The sequence below is a fragment of the Cynocephalus volans genome, chromosome 18 (assembly GCF_027409185.1).
Source record: "Cynocephalus volans isolate mCynVol1 chromosome 18, mCynVol1.pri, whole genome shotgun sequence".
Classification (NCBI taxonomy): domain Eukaryota; kingdom Metazoa; phylum Chordata; class Mammalia; order Dermoptera; family Cynocephalidae; genus Cynocephalus; species Cynocephalus volans.
In genome coordinates, this window is record NC_084477.1 from 8,131,121 (window position 1) to 8,152,614 (window position 21,494).

Sequence of the window (21,494 nt, forward strand, 5' to 3'; positions counted from 1 at the left end):
TCAAATGTTAAAGTTAGAAGGAAGCTTAGAGGAATCTTAGATCCTAAGAGATGAGATAACATCAGAATTCATGTTTTCTGATTCTGTAAGTCACTGTATTGACTGTCTTATATATATGTACTAGAACTTAGTCTTTTATCTATGTTAGAAAAATCCTAAATTGCCAAGAAATAAGGTGAAATTTGAAATTGACTTCAACAAAAGGTGGCATTTTCGAATTAAAATGTCTTTAAACCAGGCAAAACTACAAAAGATTAGTGAATAGCATATATGACATCTAAGTGACAGGTTAAAAGGAGGCACCATCACTTTAAAAAAAAAAAAAATTCTGGTGTTTGAGTACAATTACAATATGTCAGGACTTTAAGAATTCATTTTCTTGAGATGAAATAAACCAGAGGCAAGGACTTTAGAAACTGCATTCAGTTGTCCACATAAAGAAATTTAAGAAGACTATCAGTGTTGTGCAGAATAAAGATCAGGAATACAAATGAAAATTGTACTCTCTGTTACAGTGAGAAAATTTCAGTGTTCCTATTGATACTTTATACTCATGTGGAAGGTTAGGGTAAAAGATTCTCCACTTAGTTGATACTTTGTCATTTATTTGCACTGTGAGATTGATTTGAAGACAGTGTGTACAACCAAGTAGAATGGAAACTGATTTTGTAGCTGAACTAATTTCAGTAGACCATCAACAGTAGCTTTAACGATCTTCTGTAGTTGCCAAGTCAGTTATTATTCCAATTTCCCACACTGGCTATTTTAAACCTTCTCTGTGTTTCCCAAATCCCTCCAGTATATAGATCTCCTGTGAGTCTATTTCTGTTTACTGTTTTTTCCCCTAGTTTTGTTTTGTCTTGTTTTAATCAGAACTTCATCTCATGTATGCCTGGTTGTTTTGGATTATATACTGGATATTATAGATGAAAACTTTTGGAAATACTTTGAGCCTTTGTTGGATTTTCCCCCCCTCTTCCAGAGAGGATTTACTTAGGTTAGGACAGATCACCTTAATCCAATCAGAAATGAGATGATTTCGCTGGGATTTAATCCCTGTGAGGGCTATTTCAGGCTCACTTTTTATTCTACAGAGTACCTCTTTTAGATCCCACCTGAAAGCCCCTCTCTTCTTTGCAGGCCCTGAACTGCAGCATTTCTGTCAGCTCTGTGAGTCTGCTGAAAGTTCTACTCAGCTTTTTTGGCCTCCAAGCTGAAGCTTTCTGCCAGCTTTTCTAGTTGTTACCAGCAGGAGGGTTTGTCTGAAATGAGCTAGTCTGCCCTTGCCAGAAGTAGAACTCTCATGTTTTCTTAAGGTTTCTTTTTGCATACGTTTAAAATGAATATGTACATATATATTAGTACAGTATATGTGCATGTAATTTATGAACAAATATACATATACTGGGTACATGCATGATCAATTTCGTCCCTTATTACAAGCACACTATCAAAGTTTGGAGACTTGCACTTTATTCCTTCTTTAGCTGTAATGTTGGTTCAGCAAAAACCTGTGACCTGCCTGGTAGAAATTATTCTATATGTACAAGGGTGAATGTCAAATACCTGATGATGATTTCTAACAGGGATGTTATATAGCTTAACATGTAAATCTAAGGATATAGGTTCATCACATTTAAGGAATACAGCAAATGAAGAGTCTTATTGGTGGGTTTTATTTTGCTTCTTAACCTGTCTCTTTCTAAATTCTGTATATCTGAAAAACATTTCAAGATATTGGAAATTGTTCATGCTGTTGTCTTCTTACAGGTAGCAATTTGGTGTTTACAGCATACACATCTGAGTAGTAGGTTTCAAAAATCAATATAAAAGTAATTATAACGGTTAAGTGATTATTTGGTACAGGCTCTGGAGTCAGATGCTCTGAATTTGAATCCTGACTTTGCCACATACTGGCAATGTGATATTGAACCTCTTTATTTAATCTTTCTATTGCTGGCTCCTTCTGTAAAAAATGGAAATAACCATAGAGGTACTTTGTAGGACTTGTGTGAGGATTAAATATACATATGTAACAAACTTTAAAGACTAATACTCAATAAATCTACAATAACTGCTGATTAATATTAGCATTTTATTCAGAAAATACAAACTATTTGGTCAGGCCTCTTAAAGGAAAGTTCTAATAAATTATTTGCTTTGCCATTATATTTTCAAAAGTTAATGTTTTAAAATAATATATATAGTTTTGTATGTATATTTAATGATTAAAATATAGGTAGATTGCTTTATGTCACTAGTCGTGTAGCAAAGTGCTTAAAGTTTAAAAATTAGTAAGACAGTTCCCATGAGGATATGTCTGAACCAAGAAGTATTTTCAAGTTGTAGATTCTGTTGGTTGTGGCTTAGAAGTATTACTGCAGTATGTTTTACAAAAAAAGAGGCATTTAAAGCCTTATGTATTGGCCTAGGGAAATGAGTGTTAGTAACTCTGAAACTAACTGAAGAAAATGCTTGTGTTGCTATTGGTAACTTCCTGTGCTATGATCTGCCCACGCTTTATCTTAAAGTGATGTAGAATTTGTTAATTTCTAGAAACACTTTGAAGCATAAATTCAGTCACCATGAAGTAGGCAAAATGTCTAATTAATGACATTTGCTAATTGAAAAAATTGTTAGAATTGCTAAGATTTCATGTTTCTAGATGCCTGGAGATAGATGTCCTTGAACTCATACTGTTTTAACGATTTGCTTCTATTTTGTTTCTTTAAGTAAAACAAGTACATATCTGTGTATGGGGGGGGGTGACTATCTTTGCACTGTGTGGGAATACGCACAATGAGGCTTTTGACCTGTCATTTCCATTTATGTGATGGATTTTGAACACAAAGGCCCTGTGGATGTATAAGCTATCTTGAACCGAGCCCCATTATGAAAAGGAGGACTGAGCAAAAATGAAACAAATTATGCTTTCTTTCATTCAGCTTATCTGCCCCAAGGTTGTTTTGGGAGTATGAGTTGCATAGTTTCAGTTAATTTCTTCATATTTAAGAGTGTTTTCTCTGCATTTAAAATAAACATTCATATTTGATGTTTTCTCCTGTGGAATCATTACCTTCACATTTATTTTTCTTGATTTTCCTTTTATATTCTTGTAGTTTTGTTACATACTTTGCCACATTTTAATCTTCTTTGCTTACCTTATAGCATAAATTTTCTATGACTTGATTTTTCCCATTAAAAAATTGAGGATTTTGTTCCTATTAAAAAAATATTTTTAGGGCCGGCCCTGTGGCTCACTCAGGAGAGTGCAGCGCTGGGAGTGCCAAGGTCACGGGTTCAGATCCTATAAAGGGATGGCCGGTGCACTCACTGGCTGAGTGTGGTGCAGACAACACCGTGCTGAGGGTCACGATCCCCTTACCGGTCAAAAAAAAATTTTTTTTTAAAAATCTGTTTTACTTTTGTAATATACTGTTATGTAGAAATTCAAGTATTAAGAAAGATTACTGAAAAGCTGTCTTACTAGTTATAATTACTATTCAACTTTTATAAAGTGCCAGGAATATTTTGAGTATGGGGAACTACCAAAAAAAGTAATGGCATGATCCTGCGTTTACATTTGAAAATAGGAAATAAATAAATACATACAAATATAGTATATATTTCCTTCAATAAATATTTACATTGTTTAATTACAATAATAATGTTTGTTTATAGCCAGGAAATGGCTACAGCATAACTTGTAGCAAGAAAGAATTGGAATGGAGTGATTCACCATGAGCCATGACTTTGGCTGCTGTCACACTGTCAAGGCAGTGTCATAGAGAGAGCTGCATTGTCCAATAGAAATATAGTGTGAGCCTATATGCAATTTTCTCCCTAGTAACCAAGTTAAAACACTTTTTGAAAGGTTAAATTGATTTTAATAATAGCTTCTTCAACCCAGTATATCAAAAATATTATTTCAACATGTAATCAAAAATTTGCATTATTAATTCTTTTGCATTCTTTTTATTTATACTAAGTCATTGAAATATGTGTATTTTATAAATATAGGACATCCCAATTGGAGCACAAATTTTATTGGAACTGCTTGATCTGTATTTCAATTGCATAAAATTTACCGGTGAAAAAGATTCACATACCCAAATTGCTCCAAACATACTTAAGTTTTTCAATAACTAAATTGATATCCATTTTTTAAATTAAATAAAATGAAAAATTCACTTCCTCAATGTGTGTGTATATTTCAAGTACTCGGCAGCCACATGTGACTGTGGCTACTATATTGGATAGCATAGTTATAGAATTTAACTGACAGTTGAAGGTGTCAGCTAAGGAACCCTGAATCAAGGATAGTATTTTGGCTACATTTTAAGGTGAGAAGAATGATATAAATTAGCGTAACATTATTGTACTGAAATTATGAGGACTACATTTTAAGTGAAGTGTATATCTGAGTTTCATATGTTCTACATCATTTTCAGAAAACAATTTGGAGATAATTGCAACCTTTGCTGGTCCTCAGGTTGACATACTATTAATTCCTAGAAGCTGTCTTATAGCACACTGCTGTGGTCAGCACTCATTTGTGGGATATGAAATCAATCAAGTGGATATTGATTAGCATTTTTAAAATATATGAAATAGTATTGAATGGAATGGAAAACCTATGAAAGTGCTTTACATGTGTTAAGTTTTGCACAACCTTCATTTTAGTTACATATATGTATATATTTTTTATATACAGGATCTCAATGAGAAATGAATTTCTTATTGTGAGTTGTAAAATTTTTGAAAATCACTCCTCTGAGGCATACTTTTGATTGCTGGTATACTGAATATTGCTTATAGGTACATATGCCAAAACAAAGATAATAAATCAACTATAGATTCAACAATGAGATATAAGTGGCATTGGAACATATCTAGTTAGCAAGGTGGTAAACTAAATGTAAAGTGGTATGTAATGACCACAATAAACATATGGTGTGGTGACTTCCTTTCTCAATTCTGAATTTTTTTTTTTTTTTTTTTTTGGTGGCTGGCCAGTACAGGGATCTGAACCCTTGGCCTTGGTGTTACAAGGCTGCACTCTAACCAACTGAGCCAACCGATTGACTAGGAGTAGACAAATTTGAATTTAAAGCTAATAGAATACTTTATTGGATTGTCAACTATTTAAATTTTGGTTTGGCCGTAAATCACCAAATTTAAACTTGGGGTTGGATATAGTATTTAAGTCTGATTTGTATGAATTACAGAAAAATGGCAGTGATAGTCTCCTCAAAGCATTTTGAAAAAAATAGGTAATGTTGTATATTTTAACTATTCCTGTAAGTCAGTTTTTGAAATGCTAGTAACATCTGATGTTCAGTCTCATCAGACATCTATTAAGATGTATGAAAAATGAAGCTAAATCCTATCTGGGATTGAGGTCAGGCTTTTGACAAAATGTAGATTTCTTTTTCTTAGCCTGTTACTTTAAATAATTTGTTTATTTAAAGTTTCTTCCCCTCAGTTTTGTGGGTTCCCGTGTTTTGCATAAGCCCCCTTCAATATGTTTGCTTGAAACTCTTCAGCTGCAGAGTTTACACATCAAATGACTTTTCTGCAGTGTACATATTTGGAATGCTATTTTGCCACAAGAGCCTGGAAACTTGGGCAACGCTCACTATTGTGCTTTTAAAAGGCAAAATATGCCAGAGTCAGTGCTGTAGCAGTGACTACAGTGTGTCACTTTTTCTATTTGGGAATTGTTGTAGACACAGTGACTCTTATGAGCCATACTATTTAGGTAAAGCAATAACTTTGAATGCAATTTCTACTTTACTTATAACCCCCGGGTCCCATGCAATTTAGTGCATGTTTTAAAATAATGTGTATTAAATGGCCCTCTTTCGCCTTGTGATTTTCTCTTGCCCAAGTGCTTTTGTGTAGTGAAATACAGGTGTACCAGAAAATGAACCTATTGCAATACAATCCTCTGGTACACCTGTATCTCACTACACGAAAGCACTTGGGCAAGAGAAAATCACAAGGCGAAAGAGCGTCAGTTCCACTTCTTTCCAGGAATATGATCTTATTTTGCCTCTCTGAGCCTCAGATTCTTCTAAAACACGGTATGAATACCCTGTGTCTGTCTTGTTTTGAGGACTATAAGGTATATAAAGTAGTTGGCACAGTTTCTGATGCATGGTACAGACTCAACAGGAGGTGATTATTATTGTTTTGTACTCTCTAGACTGCTTTCTATTTCTAAGTCCCCCTGGGAATGTGACCTCTGTGTCTTGCAGGTAAAAGAAGAACTATACTTTCAACTGCAAATACATGTTAGAATACCTCTCGATTACTTAGATTAGAAAACAGCTGAGGATGTTACCAGTCTCACAGGATCAGTAAGACATGTAGTGTATATTTTAAGGAAAACGACACCAGCCAGATTAGATATTTTTATGTTTGCCAAGGAATACTTTTATGTCTGAATCAAATAAAATATTCCAGTTGCAATATATGTTGAAAATATGATACAGTTAATATAGGGTTAATATTTTATTTTCTACTTTATTTACATGTTCCTAAGGAGTAAGCATTTCTTTGTATTAATTTGAAGAATTTTTTGAACGTCCTCTCACTGAGGTTTTTCTCAGAATTACCCATCATTTTCCTTAAAATGTTATATACTTTTGGAGTACAAGAGGAGAGGAAAGATGACTGATAAAGGGCTTGCAGTCTATTTTGTAAATCTTTAAAATATGTCAACAGTATCCTTGGAGCAGATTTAGATTTTTCCAACTCTGTGCTAAGTAGCCTAGAGTTAATCATAACCTTTTTTTTTCTTTAAGTGTTTAAAAGGAGTTTGCTGATAATTCCAAGGTATTCATTTTTAAGAAGTAAAAGATATAATGATAGTGTAAATATATGCTACCTGAATTTTCCCCCCACATGCCTTTCTTTCCACAATAGCACATGTAAATTTAATTTTTAAAATATCTTTAAATGTTTTTATTTGCATATATTGCTACTGTTTGACTGGCATAACTAGCTTTTACGTGTCTGATGAGTGTCCAGAGATAGCATAAGTGATTGATTTTAGCAGATAATCTATTTAATCAGTAATGTATTTCATTAAGGCAGCAGGCCCAACCCGACACGTTAGAATCACCTAGAGAACTTAAAAAAACTTAGCAGTGCCCGAGCTCCATCCTCAGAGATTCTGATTTAGTGCGTCTAGTATAGATTTGTGCAGCCTCCCCAGACAATTCTAATGAGCAGTCAAGGCTCAGAACCGTTGTATTCAGGGGAGAACTAGGTGAGGTTGGGGCGGGGTTGCAAGTGGGTAAGGGGAGCAGGAATGAACTTCAGTCATCTCCTTCTGTTCCTACTTACAGTGAAATAACCCAAGAGAAGAAGGAAATCAAACGTCACTGAGAATTCAGAGGTTAGAAAATGAAAGTAGCATTTTTTCTTTTTGAAATTGTAGACATGGAAGGACTTTAATGAAACTTTAAATGGTTCAACAAAGGATGCTCTAATGGATGACAGCGATACTCCTACATGTGATCTGCAGATAGAACCACAAGCTGGGCATCCTCCTGGTGACAGCGTGGAAAGGAGAGTAACACGTTTGCCTTCTGCATCAGATGAAAATGAAAATCAACTTGATGGGGATGGGCATCTGAGCAGCGGTGACAGTGCAATGGGGAAACCCGGAGTGTCTGAGCAGGACAGTCTTAACAACAATGAAAGTTGCACATTGAGCTGCGAGGCAGCTGCACGTGAGAACCCCGGAAACTCTCCTTGTGAAGACCCCAAAGATGGACAGGCCATCTTGGGAAAGGACCAAAAAATACCTGGAAAAAGAAGTGCAAGAAACAAGAAAGGCACTGCTAAGAAGATACCACCAGGTATTTTTTTTTAAATTTTATACTGTTCTTTAATTAATTAAAAATAAACCTCCTTCCCATCCCATACTTTGTATACTCTCCTGCATCTTGCTTTTCTTCTCTTAATTTATTCTGGAGCTTGTTCCACAGTAGCACATGTAAATTCGACTGTGTGGTATCCCACACATGTGATACGTCTCTCCACAGTGCTCCGTTGTATGGCTGCACCATAATTTATTTAACTGCTTCCTTATGGCTGTTCCCAGTCCTTTATATAATAAACGGTGCTGTCATTCTTTGTACATGTTTTATGCTAGGTACTTTAATTATATGTAGTCTCCTTCCTTTATAAATTAGACTATTTTCTACCAATATCAGCCTTAAAAATTTCCTTCTGTCATCACTATGGCTTTGATCTCTAACCTGTGAATTTATGCTACAATGGCCTCTTTATAGAATCTTTTTTCCATCTCACTCAGTACGTGAATAATATGCATGAACATATATTAATGTACATTTTATACCAGTGTTGAGTAAGACGCCTTGTTTTAATTATCTGTATCACTTTGGTTACAAAGTAATTCAGAGTATTTCTCATTTGGTATACAGTTTGGCAGTTAAAATTTAGAACTATGGGCTTTTTGCCTGAGTCACAGAGCACCCTTGGGAAAAGGCAACCTCTGGTTATTTTTGATCAGAAACATGTGGGACTAGAGAGTTCTGGTATGTCCTAGACAGGGTTCCTTAGTGTAGCATCACTTTACCCAAGCCAGCAGTCTTTGCATAAAGCTCTAGTGAACAAAGTTGAGTGTCTCCTCTCATCTTCTGTCTTCTACTTCTTTGGCTAATTAGAAGTATAGTCAATGTGCCCATATCCTATTTTTTTAATTGTATTATTTTATTTGCAGTAAAATATAAAATCCAGTTTCTGCAAATTAATCCTTATTCATTCAACATGGTAATTTGGTAACTTTTTAATGTAACTCATAATTTGGCTTTCTAGTTAATGTAATTTATAATTTTGGCTTTTCATATCCCTTTGTCTTTTCCTTAGTGGACTTAAAATAATTTTTGACAAGGGATATGAAAGCATTTTCTTAAAAGATCTAAGGGTAAACAAATGATGTATACAGTGAGATGTATATGTATAAAGTGATTTATTCTGTATACGGTGGTATATATGTGTGTGTGTATTGATTTTGTCTATAACTGTCACTCAAGAGCAGATTGCCTGCCTAATCTGATCATGGGACATTTTTGAAAACTGATACCTAGTTGGGTATAAGGGTCAGTCATAGCTTCAAGAATATGGGTCCTTTTACTCCTCCCTGCCATGTCCTTATTCCAGTTTCCTTAGGTGTGATTGTATAATTTAAAGTCACTTAGTATTTATTAAACAGTGGTAATATGTGTGGAATGACTATCCCCTAATGCATTTGAAATATATGATTTATAAAACTTGGGAATAATCTTTATACAGCTTATTTTTAAAATTATTTTATATATCTTATATAAAGCGGGTTTACGAGTACAAGAAAACTGAATCGGGAGTTGTGAAACCTAAGTTTAAATCCTACATCTGAGTCTAGGTCACGTGGTGAGGCTGAACCGTTTTGTATTTCAGTGTCTTCAACTGTGTAATGACGATGTTCATCCACTTCAATCTATAAAATTCCTTTTTCTGAATAGAGACAGTATAATTTATACTTGATTAAAATTTGGTAATTCACCTCTGTGCATCTGTGGAGCTTTTTATATTTAAGGGGTACATTTTTGTTTGTCTTTCAAGTTGTGTTGTTAAACTAAAAGAAGGATAAGTTTGAGTAGGCAAAAGAATTTTAAACTGAATGGAAGGATTCTTTTGGGAGTAGAATCATCTCTTTCTAAACCTGGAAGGGACCTGTAGTGGAAAGCTTTACGATTGCCTGGAGAGATTTCCTCTGGGTTTACTTGCTGGGACTCCATCCAACAAATCGCGTAAGCCTGTCCCCTCTCAGTACATATCCAGTCACCGAGTTCAAGTGATTGTATCTTCCTGTGATGTCTCTAGTTGTCTATTTCTGTCTCTCTCCTGCTGTAGTTCAGCATCATCCCTAGCTGGAGTGCTGCAAAAGCCCTCTAAATATTTCCTATCTTGCTTCCATTCTCCATGTCAAAATTAACAATGCAGAGAGTTTATGCATGGGGGTCTGGATATGGACATATTTATTCTCCTTTCTACTGTTAAATTCTCAGATCCTAAGTAAAGAAAGTTTCAACATTTTGTAGATGAGTACTTTTCTAATAATAGAATAACTTCTTAAATGTGAAATGACATAAAAGATGATATTTAATTCCAAACCAGAAATAAGTTTTTTGTAGGTAGGTGTTCTTGCGATACTTTTTTGAAAGAGTAAATGTATTCACTCTTACGTACCCTTACCTAGTTTAATTTGTAGTAACTTTTCATGTATCCAAAGGCTAGTACTGGGAAACAATAATAGGGCAATAATATTAGGAAATATGTCACTACTTATAGGCTTTTCTGGAGGCAGCGTTTGTAGAGACAAGCTAAAACCTTGCACTTAGCCCCAGGGAAATCCAGTTGGCTTTTTTTTTTTTTTTTTCCTTAAGAGAATTGAATCTCCTTGATATAGTTAACTAAACAGGGTTTCAAGGTACATTTCATCAAGTTTTCACTGTAGTTGGAACTGACTTAGCTGTAGGTAAATATTATCCTAAAAACTAATGGAAATTAGCCCAGGAATTTTTTAACAGCTTTATTGAGATATAATTCACATACATACAATACACCCATTTAAAGTGTATATTTCAGTGATTTTTAGTATATTCAGAGTTGTGTAGCCAACACCACAATCAATTTTAATATGTTTTTATCACCACAAGAAGAAACCCCATACCTATTAACAGTCACTTCTCATTTCCCCTGAGCCATCCCAGCCCTAGGCAACTACTAATCTGCTTTCTTTCTGTACAGATTTGCCTACTCTGGACATTTCATATCAGTGGAATCATACAGTAGATGGTCTTTTGAGACTGGCTTCTTTATTTACCATAATGTTTTCATGGTTCACCCATGTTGTAGCATGTATTAGTACTTCATTCTTTTTTATGGCCAAATAATATTCCATTGTATGGATATATCACATTTCATTTATATGTTCATCAGCTGGTGGGCGTTTGGTTAATTCTACTTTTTGGCTGTTATGAATAATGCTCCTGTGAACACTTGTGTACAGTTTTTGTGTTGTCATATGTTTTCTTTTCTCTTGTTTATATATTGCTAGGAGTAGATTTGCTGGATCACATGATAACTTTGTTTAACTTTTTTGAGCACCTGCCAAACTGTTTCCAAAACTGTACCATTTAACATTCCCATCAGTAATATATGAGTGTTACAACTTCTCAACATCTTCCTCAATACTCACTAATATCTGACTCTTTGTAGCCACAGGGTTTTTTTTTTTTTTTTTTTATTGAGATGAAATACATATACCATAAAATCCACCTTTTTAAAGTGTACAGGGCTGGCTAGTTAGCTCAGTTGGTTAGAGTGTGGTGTCAATAACACCAGGGTCCAGGGTTCAGATTCCCATACTGGCCAACCACCAAAAAAAAAAAAAAAAAAAAAAGCATGCAATTTAGTGGTTTCAGTATATTCACAAAGTTGTACAACCATCACCAGTATCTAATTCCAGAATATTTTATCCCCCCCAAAAAGAAACCATGTACTCATCAGGAGTCACTCCTCATTCCTCCCTCCCCGTCCCAGCCCCTGGCAACCACCAGCCCATAAATTTTATATGTTTGTAAGAGACAAGTTCAGATTGTGTATTTTATGGTTGCCATAACAACATTAGTTGTTTACTCAGCACCAGTCACCATAGTACCTAAGCATTTGACAAAACAGTTCAGCAAGTGGCAGGAAGCCAGAGATAGGCAGCACATGGAAATTGAGAAAGGAAGACTTTTATGAATTGACTTGGCATTATTAGTACCATGACTTGCTCCACTGGAGACCTTCACAATGTGGCCAACTGGGAGATGGCAAAGAGGGCATAAAGCTAGAGGAAAACAACCTCGGAAATGATCTGTAGCCTGGAGTCGGGCTTGTGTAGTGAGAAGAGCAAAGACTTTGGGTTTGAATTTTGGCTCTGCCTGTTTCTACCTGTGTGATCTTAGAAAAGGAATTTATTTCCCTTGAACCTCTTTCCTTATGTGTAAGGAGGGTCAATCCTACATATCTTGCAGGATTGTCCTTAGAATGAGCAATCCTCTACATGAAGCACTTTGTAAAGTGCCCAGCATAAAATAGGTGCTTCTAGATGGCAGTTGTCTTTATGTGTGTCACAAGATAATTTTGAGTGGTGTGACTAGGAGCATCATTCGGCAAAATTAAGAAATTAATTTAATTTGACTTTAAATCCATCTTACCTCTTTTGTCAGTACCTTTATTATCTCCTGAGATCTTTTCAGGCTTATCTGTCCCTGCCCATCTCCCCTAATGTGCATTCCTAAAAACACATTTCCAGTTTCCTCCTAGTTTAATGTCAGGTAATAACTGGTAATGACATAAAATATGAATCCCCCAGACATATTTGTATTTTAAAATCTGGCTTCAACCATCGAAGAACCTTTGTAGCTGGCCTCTAAACTTGAATGCCTAGCAGAGTCAGCTGGGTAGCATCTGTACTGGTAGTTCTGATAAGGATTGAGATAGTCAGGATTGATGGGGACTGTGGTGTACAGGAGCATACATACCCTCGCAGCGCTGCATACCTGTCTGGAGGCCAGGAAGAATCAGCTTCCTTGCCTTTTCCAGCTTCAAGAGGCTTTCCACATTCCTCAGCTTGTAGCACGTTTTTCATCTTTAAAGCCAGCAGCAGCATGTCAAGACCTTCTCACATCTCATCCCTGACTCACTGACTCTTCTATCTCCTTCTTCCACATTTAAGGACCCTTGTGGTTAAGTTGGGCCCACCCACGTAATCCAGGATAATCTCCCTTTTTAAAGATCAACTGATTAGCAACCTTATTTCCCCTTTGCAATGTAATTTAAACTATTTATAGGTTCTGGGGACTGGGACATGAACGTTTTGGGGAGCCATTATTCTGTCTGCCACAGAAAGACTTTAAGATAGACTAGATGATGACTTTACATAAAAGAAGAATTCTACACATTATAAAATTCTTTATTACTTTGTTTTATAGAACCATACAGAGTTACTTAGTCAACAGATATTTAATGAGCATTGTATGCGAGGCACTATAAAACTGCCGGTGAACCTCCCTTTCAGTTTGTATTCTAAACCAAGAGAGCAAAGTTTGTATGCCAAACCTTTGGCAACTTGGAAGTCATGCGTAAGCACATGGCTGTGAAAGTACACATTCTAGGATAGTTATAGAAGACTTCCAGGAGGAAGGACAGATAAGTGCTAGTTAAGTAAAGGAGATAGGGATAAAGAGGAGGGGAAGGACATTAGAGGTAATAGGCACACCATGGACTAAAGCCTAGAAAACGAGAAGAGAATATCCTGTATTTTGGCAACTGTCAATGTTCAGTTTGGCTGTGGGAGAATAAAGGGAAAGAGTGAATTGAGGGGAAATAGTAAAGAATAGAGCAGTAGAGAGATTGAAGCTCAGATTAACAAGGCCCAGGGGGTGGCCAGTTAGCTCAGTTGGTTAGAACGTGACTCTGATAACACCATGGTATAGGCTATGATCTCTGTACTGGCCAGCCACCAAAAAAAAAAATGATTAACGAGGTCCAAATTATAAATTATTTTTTGTGTTATGTTATAACCAGTTTGGGACTTACCAATAGGTTTTAACAAGAGAGTGACGTGATGCGAGTTGCATTTTTTGAGAAAGATTGCTCAGTCTGAAGTGTAGAATGGGTTGGAGCAATGCAAGAGTAGAGGCAGTGCAACCAGTTAAGGGGCTTTTCGAATAATCTATGCAAGGGATGCTGAGGGGAGTAGCTGTAGGGCTGGAGAGAAGTAAGTGGATTCAAAGTTATTAAGGAGACGGAAATGACAATTGGATCATATGAAAAAAGAGTCCAAGATAATCTCCCGTTATCTGGCTTAGGTACCAGGATGCATGATTATGCCATTACTGACACAGGAATACAAGGAGAAAAGGAAGGAGCAGGTCTGGGAAGAAGGGGGCAGAAGACAATGTTGTGATTTTGGGTCAAGTGTTTGGGGTTTCTTAGACACCTAAGTGGACGTGTTGACCAGGCAGGTAGGTGGTCTAGACCTCAGGTCTGTGATCTTGCCTACAGATACAAATTTGGGAGAGCTAGAAAGGCCTTCAAAATGACCAACTCTAGCCCTTTAATTTTTTACAAATGAGGAAGTTAAGGTTTGTATTTGCATAGTTACATATATATTAACATAGATGAATTGTCTTTATTTTAAGACAAAGAATATTTTATAGACTATTTTTAAGAATATTTAAGAATATTTTGTTATTGATTCCATAGGACTCAGCTTAACGGAAACATACATTTAGATAGGATGTTAAGGGACTTTGGCTTCTCATTTTTTACTATTAAAGTCAATATTAAAAGCCTGATGTTAAATAGTTTTCTGAGTAGTCTCCTTTTGTTTTTCTTTTTACTCCAATTTTTTGCTGGATTATGATCCCTAAAAAGAGTAGATGTCTTCATTTGTTTAAAATGATTATTTTCAGCATCACTCATAGAGTCAAGCTACAGTTGATTAAAAAGTTTTTTTGGTATTTTGTTTTTTAATAAGGTTAAAATGATAGGACTCTAATTTTGAAAAAGCACACAAGAGAGCATTTGAAAAATACAACCACACAAATCAAAAGCAGGTAGAGTGTATATGCGTCCAATAAAATTTTATTTGTACTTGTGTATTTTTTTAAAAGGAAAAACAATTAGAAAGAATTTTATTTGGCAATAAAAGTGAATGAAGTACTCATATGAAGGCACTTCAGAAAGTTCATGGAAAAATACATAGTATGAATCTTTCCATGAACTTTCTGAGGTACCCTTGTACATGGGTGAACCCTGAAAACATGCTAACTGAAAGAAGCCATATATGAGAGTACCTCAGAAAATTCATGTTCGCGGAAAAATAGAATTGAAATATAATATGAATCTTTCTGTAAACTTTTTGAAGTACTCTCATCTATGAAATGTCCATAATAGACAAATCCATACAGACAAAGAGTAGATCAGTAGCTGCATAGGGCTGGAGAGGTTGGGAGCAATGGAGGATTGGGGATTACAGCTAAAAAAAAAAAAAAAAAAAATACAGGGTTTCTTTTTGGGATAATGAAAAACTTCCATAATTGATTGCATTGATGTCTGTACAACACTGTATACACTAAAGCCATTTAATTGTATGTACAATTTATGTGAGTGAGCTATATGTTATGTGAATTATATCTCAGTAAAACTGTTAAAAAGCAGGAGGTGGTCATAGTTGATTTGGCAATATGAAGAAACAGAGTATAGTACTTTCCGCAAAATTTAAAGATTACTGGTGTAATGGAATGTGATAGTAACATAACTTTATGTAAACATTATAATAAAATGCCATTAAATGTGTTTTTCTGTGCCTTTCTTTTAACTTATTGAAAGTCCAGAGTTAACTACTGGTTTTCTAAATCTTTCTTTCTCATATGATTCCATTGATCCAAAGACAATTTCTGATGTCAGTAGCTTTTACTTATTTATTTATTTACTTACTTATTTAGGCAGCTGGCCATCCAGGGATCTGAACCCTTGACCTTGGTGTTAAAACACCATGCTCTAACCAACTAGCGAACCATCCATCCCTGATGTCTGTAGCTTTTAGAGAATTATAGAATATTAAGGGAGAGGAAGACCCTTTTAAAGAAAAATTTCATAGTCTGGTTTCCTTTGGATATTAGGCTCTCCCCTGTCTTCCACAAATAGATAGTATTTTTAAGGTTTGAATGTAAATGTTTGCCTTTATATCTGTTGAAGAAACAAAATATATGTGTTTTCAGACATATAAGAAGATCATATACTTCCTTATAAGGTCACGTAAAATTTGACAGTTTTATTTATTTATCCTAGAGAAACTAGGGATATTTTATATTTGATAGCTGATAAATTCAGTGTGCTTGGAATGTACTGGAAAATATGGTAAAATTTAGGCATTTTGATATTAGCAAAGTTAGTGTACTTCTTTTTTATTATTATTATTATTATTTTAATTGAATCAAAATCAATTATACATATTTTTTGGGTTGAACATTGAGATATGTTGACTAAATCAATGTTACTAGCATATATATTGTTACAAATTGTAATTATTCTTTATGCCCCTTGTCCAACCTCTCCCTTTCCCCCTTTCCCTCCCCCACCCCCTCTAATTACCCTAGATTTCTTCTCTCCTCTGAAAGAATAATGGATACAACTTGTTGCCTAGATGATCTGTCCAATGCTGAGAGATGTGATTAGGTCCCCCAATATTATCATAGAGCAGATGCTTCTTCTGTCATTCTGAAATGGGTTTTGTGGAGAGAGACATCCTCTTTTTTTCTTTGTCTCTGCTGGTGACCCTTCTTGTGTGAATGCACTCCAGTGGTTGGCAGACCATCTGTGTGGTGGCTGTGGTGTCTAGCTGCTTTTGCAGCAGCCATGGTTATTGTGGTGGCTGTGGTGGGCCACCCACGTGGAGGTGCTGTTTTTGGCATGCTCCTTGGCACTGGCGGTATGCCTGGATGTGGGGTGTGTTTGATCCCCTTCTCCATGCCTCTGGTTGTGGGAGAGGGGTCCAGTCCCCTTCTCCATGTCCTGGGTCCCTTGGTGGGCCCTGAGGTACTGGCGCAGTGTGCCTGGTTGTGGGAGGAGGGCCCGGTCCCCTTCTCCATGCCTCGGGTATCCAGGTGGGCCCAAGGTGCTGGCATTTTGTGCCTGGTGTGGAAGGAGGGTCCAGTCCCCTTCTGCATGCCTCTGGGACAGGCGGGCCCCGAGGTGCTGGCACGGTGTCCCTGGTTGTGGGAGAGAGGTCCATTCCCCTTTTCCTTGCCTCGGGTCCCCAGGAGGGCCCCAAGGTGCTGGCGTGGTATGCCTGGTTGTGGGAGAGAGGTCCGGTCCCCTTCTCCATGCCTTGGGTCCCTGTGCAGGCCCTGAAGCTCTGGCGCAGTGTGCCTGGTTGTGGGAGAGAGAACCATTCCTCTTCTCCTTGCCCCACGTCCCTGGGTGGGCTCTGAGGTGCTGGCATGTTGTGCCTGGTTGTAGGAGGGTGATCCTGTCCCCAACTCAATACCCCGGGTCCCTGGGTGCGCCCCAAGACACTGGCTCAGTGTGGCTGGTTGTGGGAGGGTGGTCTGGTCCCCTTCTCCTTGCCCCAGGTCCCTGGGTGGGCTCCAAGGTGCTGGCTTGATGTGCCTGGTTGTGGGAGAGAGGTCCAGTCCCCTTCTCCATGCCTCAGGTCCCCAGGCAGGCCCTGAGGCCCTGGTGCAGTGTGCCTGGTTGTGGGAGACAGGTCCAGTCCCCTTCTCTATGTCTTGGGTCCCCGGGTGGGCCCTGAAGTGATGACTCAGTGTGCCTGGTTGTGGAAGAGAGATCCATTCCCCTTCTCCTTGCCTTGGGTCCCCAGGCAGGCCCCAAGGTGCTGGCGTGGTGTGCCTGGTTGTGGGAGGGTGGTCTGGTCCCCTTCTCCATGCCCTGAGACCATGGACAGGCCCCGAGGTGCTGGCTTTGTGTGCCTGGTTGTGGGAGAGAGGTCCAGTCCCCTTCTCCATGCTTCAGGTCCCCAGACTGGCCCCGAGGCACTGGTACAGTTTGCCTGGAGGTGGGAGTGGGGTCCGGTCCCCAGATCCAAGCCTCCAGTTCCCAGGCAGACCCCAAGGTGCTGGTGGTGTGCCTGGCCCGGAAATAATTTTTTATCCTTTGCTTCTAACATGGGGGAACTTCCTGTGGGAACCAGTACTTGAGCTGTGTGGTTGTTTAAATTGCTGCTTTGCTGCTGTTTACCTAGGGAAGGCTTTTTGTGCAGCTCGGGGTTTAATGTTTGATCTTATAGGTACTTCCGGCTCTCCAGAGACCCGGTGTATCTGTGTTCTGTAGAATCTCTGATCTGGGCCTGAGTTTTTTCATCAAACTCCACCCCATGCAACTCTGCATTCCTGACCAGTCTCCTCTGAGTGGTCCTGTGCTCATTGGGGGACAGATGAGCTGTCCATGCTGTGCCCCAGTGTTCTCCTGGTGGGCATGTCTCCCGCACCGCCCGTGCTGCAGACAGTTCCTATGGGACGGGCCCTGTGCTGGTCCCTTGTGCTGACTCACTGGCCTCTAAATGGCTCCCCTTTTTCAGCTGTTCTGGCTCCTCATTCCTGCATGGGTCCACAAGAACCCTATTAGTGGTCTTGCTGTCTTGGGGGCTGCCAAGGCCCTCTTCTCTCCTGCTGCTTCCAAGTAACTCCATCTGGAGGGCACAGCTGTGGCTCCTGCCATCTCCTGCTCTGTGCACTCAGCAGCTGGAGCCTTAAAGCGGCTGCGGCCTGAAGCTCTCAAAGCAGCTTTTTCTTTCTCTCATCGTGGTTTCTCTCCCTTCATGAATTCTGTAGGTCTCTCCTCCTCTTCCCCTGAGCTCCAGTGGCCCCGGCTTGGCTGATGTTACATTTTTAAAGTTGTAAATTTGGTTGATTTGTGGGAGAGAATGGCGCTGCAGACCATCTATTCCGCCATCTTGATTGGATCCCCAAAGTTAGTGTACTTCTAATGGAAAAATACTGTATCAATTGCGTTTGAAACTTTGGTGCTTGACTTGTCTGTTGACCTGGATAAGAAGTTTAAGAATTAGCATAACTAATGGCATGCTTGGGCAAATTCTTTGCATATTTTTAGTTTTTAATAAATTGTGTTAAAGTGCAAAATGTCTGATCAAACTTCTAAGAGGAAAATCAGGAAATTCAAGCATTGGTGCTAATTGGCATGTTCTACATAATTAAGACTGAATCCTAGCACTATTTATGTGTACTAATTGTGCCATGAATATGGAATGAAAACAGCCTGGAGCAAACTCTAGAAAGTGGTGAAATTTGAGGGAATAGCTGTTCAGTGCTGTAGTAAAAAGAGTGTAAGTGCCCATGGGGTTACCTGCTTTTGTAATCCAGGGGATGGGGAGACCTTAAACAGCCTGTGGAAGTTCTCACCGGCATGTGTTTGTTAAATTCCGTTTGAGTTTAATGAAGTTCATTTTTTTAAAATGCTTTTGCAGATTTACTGTGTATTTGTAAAATCTAAATAGTGAGTTTAGGATACTCAGACAAGTGTGTCTGTCTGACTTAATGAGGCTTTTATTAGAAAGGAGAAAATATAGTACTAAGGTAGGTTTATTGATCCAGGCAGTGGTTCAGTGTGGTTTATTCAAATTTCTAATGAGTAATTATAGCTCTGCTTCTTCAAGAGCTCAGCAAGCAAAAAATCTCAAGTTATGAAAAGGTCTTGCTCCTTCCACTCAAGAAAAGTGCCCTTTGTGGCATCTACCCCAAAGGAAAATAAGAATACAGTATTCTTCTGAAGATGTATATGTTGCTGTCCTTCAGAGTCTGCTATGATGGCCATTTTGCCCATTCCTACTAAAACACCTAAAACATAAGTAACTTAGCTAATGAAAGATTTGATCTTTTTGCCTTACTTGAGCACTGTCCCTCGAAACAGTCCTGCACTATTCATAGTAATTTTCAAGGTGCCACTTAAAGTCCAGTTGCTATTTTGTCTCTCCATCCCTGTACTGACATTGAAACCACTTACCCAACACTCAGAACAGTGCTACCACTTCGAGTGCCTGCTAAGTTCTGGGTGTACTTTTTATGCTACTTTATTTAATCCTTTGCCATTAATTTATGAGGAAATAGATTGAGTCAGGTCGCTTTCCTTAGGTTAACAGGGCAGCTGGACTCCAGCCTAAGCTCTTAACCACGGGCAGAGGCTGCAACCTGAGGACATGGGAGAATGTGCCGCTTGGAGCAAGTGGTAATTACGCCTTAGTTACATAATACATCCCTTTGACCCCAGGTCAGGTTAGAAGGAAGTTGGCTCATTTTCAAACTTACCTCACTCATAATACTCGTGTCTAGTGTTGAGGAAAAACGAGGGATATTTCCTCTTTGCCACTTCAATGTATTTAGCCAACAATTGAATATATTTAAATGTGAACACTCTCCTCTTTATTTTCATGGCATTGACCAGAACCATAGAGTGAAGACATGTGGGAGAAAAAAGGAGCAAGACACAGAGAGTCTAGCAGAGGAACTACATAAACCATGTATTAAAATTTATTTCTGATCTTTCTTCCAAAATTATGGCCAAGATTTGCGTCAGGATTAATGGGTCAGGCAGTTTGAGGAATTCGGTTACGCAGTAACTCAGAGAATCCTAACATAAAATCATAGAGCTGAAGGTACGTTTTTCTTTCACTATTTTTCTATTGCAGTAAAACATATGTGACATAAATTTGCCATTCTTACCCTTTCATTGTACAATTCAGTGGCATTAATTGTGTTCATAATGTTGCATAATCATCAACACTATTTTCAGAACTTTTATTACCCCAAACAGACTCTCTGTACCCATTAAACACTAACTTCACATTCCTTTTTATAATTTCTGTCTTTATTGATATTCTCATTTTGTTCATACATTGTTTTCCTGATTTCCTTTAGTTCTTCATCCATGGTTTCCTTTATGACTTTGAGAATATTGAAAACAGTTGATTTAAATTCTTTGTCTGATAAGTCCAATGTCTAGGTTTCCTCAGGGATATTCTCTGTCAATTTTTTTCTTTCCTCTGAATGGGCCATACTATACTGTTTCTTTGCTTTTTGACTTTTTGGTTACTGAAAACTGGACATCTGAATATTATATTGTAATATCTCTGGAAATCAGGTTCTCCCCCTTGCTCAGAGTTTTCTGTTCTTGATTGCTAAAGTCTTAGCTGGTGTTCCTTTTCCAGTCTTTACAGATTGGCTTTGCGCTCAGGCACTCCTTGAACACTTAGCCAGGCTGTTTATAATTCTGCATCAGCCTTTACTCCCTGCTTTCACTGAGCTTATATATCATCCATTGGTGAAAGCTTAGGGTGTTTTCAGGTCTTTTCTAAGCGTGTGGCCTACCCAAGACATGTGTGTGACTTTCTAAATATACACAAGTGCTTTTGAATGCCCTGACTTCTCAAGGAAACACTCTTCCTGGCTTTTTCTCCCTATCTTTAAATGGTTTATCACTCAACCATAATTTTTTTGCCCCAGTTGGCTGTGGGTTTTTTGATCACCTGACAGTATTTTCCAGCAATGCCTGCTGCTTTTCCACTTTGAATGGGTTCTGAGCTGGGCGACACATAGGCAGACACCTTGTGTCAGTCCTTCAGGTAGGCCTGGACATGTTAGAACAGGCAAACACAATGATTTTCAGGTAAGGTCTACTTTGCTCCCTGCAGAACCAAGGATCAGGGTCCCACACTGGGAACATGGGCTGTTGTCTTCAGGATGGCTGTGGAGCTGGGGAGGAGACAAGGCAGGGGCCATTTTAAATGCCACAAGCTTTCCTACCATTTTTACATTGTGTCTGGCGTAATCCTGCCAACGTTGCCAATTTGTCTGCTATCCTCTACTTCACCCATTCTGGCTATC

The 21,494-nt window shown here is 38.1% G+C and overlaps 1 protein-coding gene across 3 annotated transcripts in view; it reads left to right on the forward strand.

Annotated features, from left to right (window-relative positions):
• CNST (consortin, connexin sorting protein) overlaps window positions 1-21,494 on the forward strand; it is an 84,266-nt gene that overhangs the window by 22,527 nt on the left and 40,245 nt on the right. Inside the window, exon 2 of one of the 3 annotated variants that reach the window (XM_063082769.1) lies at window positions 7,356-7,871. The exons of 1 other annotated variant lie outside the window; for it this stretch is intronic. In XM_063082769.1, coding sequence (XP_062938839.1) covers window positions 7,499-7,871 — 373 coding nt within the window. In that variant the 5' untranslated portion in view covers window positions 7,356-7,498. The remainder of the gene's footprint in view (window positions 1-7,355; window positions 7,872-21,494) is intronic. One more of the 3 variants, XM_063082770.1, reaches the window with a different exon arrangement.